The 5276-nt window shown below is 32.3% G+C and overlaps 1 protein-coding gene across 1 annotated transcript; it reads right to left on the reverse strand.

Annotated features, from left to right (window-relative positions):
* Positions 1–42: 42 nt before the first annotated feature.
* Positions 43–3749, reverse strand: Noc3 (Nucleolar complex protein 3). Its single transcript, XM_071706070.1, has 10 exons — positions 3591–3749; positions 2940–3214; positions 2550–2847; positions 2166–2454; positions 1721–2055; positions 1293–1663; positions 1048–1212; positions 613–967; positions 435–532; positions 43–288 (listed from the first exon to the last, which is right to left on the reverse strand). Exons 1-10 carry the CDS (start codon positions 3594–3596, stop codon positions 78–80), a joined length of 2403 nt encoding a protein of 800 aa, XP_071562171.1. The 5' UTR covers positions 3597–3749; the 3' UTR covers positions 43–77.
* Between the last annotated feature and the right edge of the window lie 1527 nt (positions 3750–5276).

The following is a 5276-nucleotide window of genomic DNA, read 5'->3' on the forward strand; positions in this document are numbered from 1 at the left end:
TATTCTAAATATTGTTGTGAAATTTATTGATCGAAACATCGATACTTTTTTATGTATATTCCATCCTTTATTACTTGTTACAAATTACTTTTACAGGCTTTGTAAAAGTCCACATGCCCGTCCGTAAATAAGTTGCCGACGTCGACAGTATTAACATATTCCTCGAGTTTAGGACTCATGCCATAATTCACCGGTGCTTTTTTAACTGTAATCTTCTTTGGAATAGGCACAGCAGGCTTAAACGTTACACCCGCAGGATCATATTCCGTGTAGAGCTCCTCTGGTGATCTAAAATTAATAAAATGAACAATGTAAAAAAATCCAACACACACACACACACACACAATTATATCTTTATTTAACAAAAATGTGTACGATAAAAAGACACGTACAACAATAATTTATCATAATTGTTAAACAAAATCGGTACTCACAACTTCGCAATTTCGATAGCCAAGCTGCCCTCACCGCTCGTAGGTGTGGTGTACGCTATATTTCTAGCGAGTTGTCGTACTACACTGTGATAATGACGCTGTAAGAACAAAACAATTATTATGTTATCCGTCGTTCGATCGTCTTCAAGCAAAAGAAGTATCGCATTAAAGATAATACCTGTAAAGCAACGAGCTCATATAACGCGGTGCAGTGAGCGTTACAATAATCAGGTTCCTCAATTTCGACCTGGTAATGACCGTCGCCGGTGCAGTCGGTGTCCAATAAAACGTGAGCCGTTTTTCCAAGCTGCATCACTTGTTTGATAATACCGAGAGTTCCCAGGGTCGCGTTGTGCTGCGACTGTAAGGCCAGGGTGCTTATTCTCTTTACAAAGGCTATCATACGTGTCTGCGTGATCCTCTTTCGCTGATGAATGAGAATCTGTAGCAACGTCTGCAGTACGATCTCAGTTTCCGCGTGCGTCCTTCCGCAGTGGACTTTCAATATATTTTTATACAAATGCACATAAAATCTATATAAGAAAGAGATATATCAGGAATATGATTCCTTCCGTACGTGGAGCCCATGGAGGGGAAATTATTATATACAAACCTGTACGGATCGATATTCAATGCTGCAGCTTGTCCAGATAATATTGTAAATATACATTGAACACAGTGCAGTTGTTCCCTCAATCCCAAATTACCCTCTTCTATTAATCTATCTATGGCGCTTACTAAATCTTGGTAAAAATTTATATTGATACAGTGCGCAAATCTGGAATGTATAAACATGATATTCGAGTAAAATATAAATAGCAAATATATAAAGAGATACAAGTAGCAAATATAAATTACTTGGCTAATCCTTCCAGACACACGGATAATACTTTACTATTGGGAGCTTGTTTCAGAATTCTGAAGTATATAGTAAATATTATGCTCGTTATTTCCGTGAGAATCTTCTGTTTCGCCTGCTTATTTTCTTCAGCCTTCGTTTCGAGCATTTCTTTCTCCACTTGCTCTAGGTTTTTGCTCTTCTTCCTCTCCCGTCTGCTTAACGCGAGTATCCTTTGTTTATGAGACATGAGCTTTTTCTGCTTTGTTTCGTCCTCCTTTTCCTTGTCCAGATTGACATCTTTGATGCGAAGGGCCAATAACACTGCTATAACCTCAGGATGCACAGAATGTTTCCTCGACTTGATGTACTGATTTAATTTTCGAACTATCTGAAATTTCATTAGTGCAATGAATAATGTTACGATAACTTTTCTGTTGTAACTTACTGTGAGAGATAGCTGACCACGTTTGTCTTCTTTGAATATTTGAGAAATACATTGTACAACTTTTTCTCTTACGCTGCTCCGTTTATTATCCAACAACGGAAGGATGTAATTAGCTATATTAACGGAAAAATTAAAATACGGGTGAACGGTAAGAAGCTCGCACATGCACGATACAGCTGTCTCGCCCAATTGTATTTCTCGCTCGTTTGCCGATTGCGTGTTCCCTTTCTTTCTTCTCAAAATCTTAGATATTTTTTCGAGCTTCTGCAAATAGTTTTTATAATTCCTCAACAAGGTAGCTTCATAATTCTGCAGCGCAAGAGTATCTTTCTTCACTAAAGTCACAGATAAAATTGATTAGAACCTATTAATAATGTATATATTATGCAATCTTTTTGCAAGCTTTAGATATTATACACACATATATGTATACATGTATACATACACTTTACTCCTTCCTGAGAAATCTGCAGAAGACTGTAAGATGGTAGCAAGTCTTTAAAGATTTCTAAAAGGGACACCATTGCCAGTTTCCTGATTGTTATGTAAACTTCTGAAGCTCTTTCATCCATCATGTCTAGCAATATCTTGAAATTTCCGGATTTAAGTTCTGGGTTTTCTAATATGCCGCTCGAAAGTATGCCTATCTTGAAACGCTTGGATCTCAGTATTTCCTCGCGACACGCCAGAAGTTCGATGGTAGATACTGGTTTATCAGTCACTTGCAAGTTATTCTGAGCAAAAAATTCCATTAGTTATTTTGAATTTCCAATAGATAACATATTTTAATTTTATATTACATTTCTGAAATATATAATTTAAGTCTTACATGTGTATCCATATCCATTTCCGTATCACTATTTCCCTCTTGCTGATTATCCTCCTTGCTTTTTTCCCTGCTCTTATTATCTGTATCTTCATTCCCTTCTTCGTTTAAAATTTTACTGTCTTCTTCAATAATACGTTTCTTTATAAAGCCGTTTTGTGTTTTTATGGGAAGCAACATGCGAATTGACTTCCCTCCTGTCTCTTCCACAATTTTTGCAACATTATTCTCGTACAGTTCTTCTAACGGTTGATTATTTTCAATTTTTTTTCTTTTTCTCTCGCTCAAGCCTTCGTCTGCTCTAAAACCAATAGATACAAGAACAATAAATATACATACATGTACGATTTACAGACAATATAGAAGATTACAGATTACAAACTATAACCGTACTCGTTTAATCGAATCTGTTTTAACAAATTATAGGATTTGTTGGATATAGCGTTATTTAGGAAATTTAAATCATCCTCGTCAACCATGTCCATCAAATCTCTTCCATGATCGCTCTCTTCTTCCTCTTCTGCTATTTCTGGACGAGGTGGTGCTGATTTCTGAGGTTGTTTCTTTGGTGATTTATGTCGTCGAGTTTTAAGCTTCCCTTGCTTTGAAAGCTTTGTCTTCGTCTGATTATTCCTCTTAATTTTACTGATTTTTGGCTTTCTTAATTTCTATAAAATAAATAATTGCATAAAATACTTATTTTAAGTAAAACTCTTCAATTTCTCATTAAATTTAGATAAATATTTATTAATAATACAAGTCACTTTACACACAAAATTAATAGAATTAAAATAAAAGTTTATAAAAATATGCTCCTTCTTGATTAAAAATTTAACGTGAAATCAATAATTGTATATATATTTACAAATATAAATATAACGCATAAAAAACTACATAACGTTTCTGTAAATAAAATGTATCATATACGTAGGAATTTAGATCCAATTCTAATTTAATTTTCGTGAAATTAAGACAAAAATTTTCAAGAGGTTAGGTACGAATTATACCTATTAAAATAACATATATTAAACTTTTTTAACTTACCCCCATATTTATAGCATATAAATAGCTAAACTATTGTTTTCAATGTAATTTTAACTTTATAAAATCACACACTAAAAAAATAGAGTATCATACAGTTCGTAAACCAAAGTAAACGAAATGTGTCCACGTGCGTTTTCATATATCGGCTGAGATAGAAAATTGTTAGGTATTTATGTCGACGGTCGATAATCAACTCTTAAATTAATTAATTTTGAACCCCCTTGATATATTTATACATTATACAAAAATATACGAAAATGTAGATTATAAAAATAAAACAAACTGGTGATTATGGTCACATTATAAAATTTACATGAATAAAAACTATTCCATTTACATGAATAAGTTATAATTCAGTTATAAATTAAGTTACGTTATACAATTAAAAGATATCATATGTTTATAAACTGAAGGAGATTATATTTAAAAAAATTTAGGATATAAAAAAAATATATTTTGGTAACCAATGCTATTATTATAGTTATTTATCATAATTTACAGTTAATGGAATTACCTATTATTCTTTATATATTATATATATATATAATTTAACAGTTTAACTGTTAGTTTACCAAGGTTGGAACAGGTTGGAACAGAACCGGCCCTTTATAGGTATTTATAAATTTTTATGTACTTACACAATAATATGTATACTTATCATAAATTTTACATACATTATGTTAATATAAGTATTCTATTTTTTACCTCTTTTTTAATAAAACGTTATAAGAATTTTTGAAAGTATAATAGACCTTATAATGTAATATAAATAATATAACTCAAGATTGTAAAATTGACAAATTGAAATTTCGTAATTGTAAGAAAAGCTATGTATGATGAAATAATAAATAAAAATAATTTTGCCTATATATACTCGGCTCGGATGCATTGGTTTATAAACACTTTTTTCTTATATGTATAATATTAAAAAATATAATAAATTTAAAAGTATTCGAACACTCTCATGTTATACTTTTCTAATAGACAAGTAAGAATAATTTCACTTTTGTGACAGAAAATAATCTTTTGCTTCATCGATAATAATAATAACAACTGACAAAATAAATGTTTAATTCGACCTAACTGGCCGCATTGATTGAATCTCAATCTTCACGTTTCGACCATATTGCTTTCAGTCCTTCTGAAGTGCTAGGGCCGATATCACAGTCTCCGATTAACGTGATCCTCCGATTAAACTCACTCTGCATCTCTTTCTAACTGTCCCCCTAGAAAGAGACGAAGAGTGAGTTTAATCGGAGGATCACGTTAATCGGAGACTATGTGATATCGGCCCCTAATCTAACAATTATAAGTCATAATAGTAAGCTGTAGCTGTAGCTATTTTACAAAACTATAAGAAAGTTGAATCTCCTCTAGCGACATGATGTTTAAAAGAATTGACATATTATGAACATTTCGAATATAGAATTTTATGAAATTATTATTTTACTTCGTTTTTACGTTTTTAAAATGTATCAATAAAGGTGTCGATTTTTAATCGTCATTTTTCACATTTTTGTAAGGCATTGTTAGATTTGTTAGGCATTTTGTGAATGGACATAACGCGCAAAACAGAATTGTAGGCCATGGACAACATGTATTAACTGCTGGAAATATCCGGCATCCGGCTGCTACGTAGTTCAAGATACATGTTTTGTGCGCGTAGAAGAGGCGCGCAAAACATAG

The sequence above is a fragment of the Temnothorax nylanderi genome, unplaced genomic scaffold (assembly GCF_030848795.1).
Source record: "Temnothorax nylanderi isolate EJ_2023f unplaced genomic scaffold, tnyl_v1.0 TNYL_tig0049_pilon, whole genome shotgun sequence".
Lineage (NCBI taxonomy): Eukaryota > Metazoa > Arthropoda > Insecta > Hymenoptera > Formicidae > Temnothorax > Temnothorax nylanderi.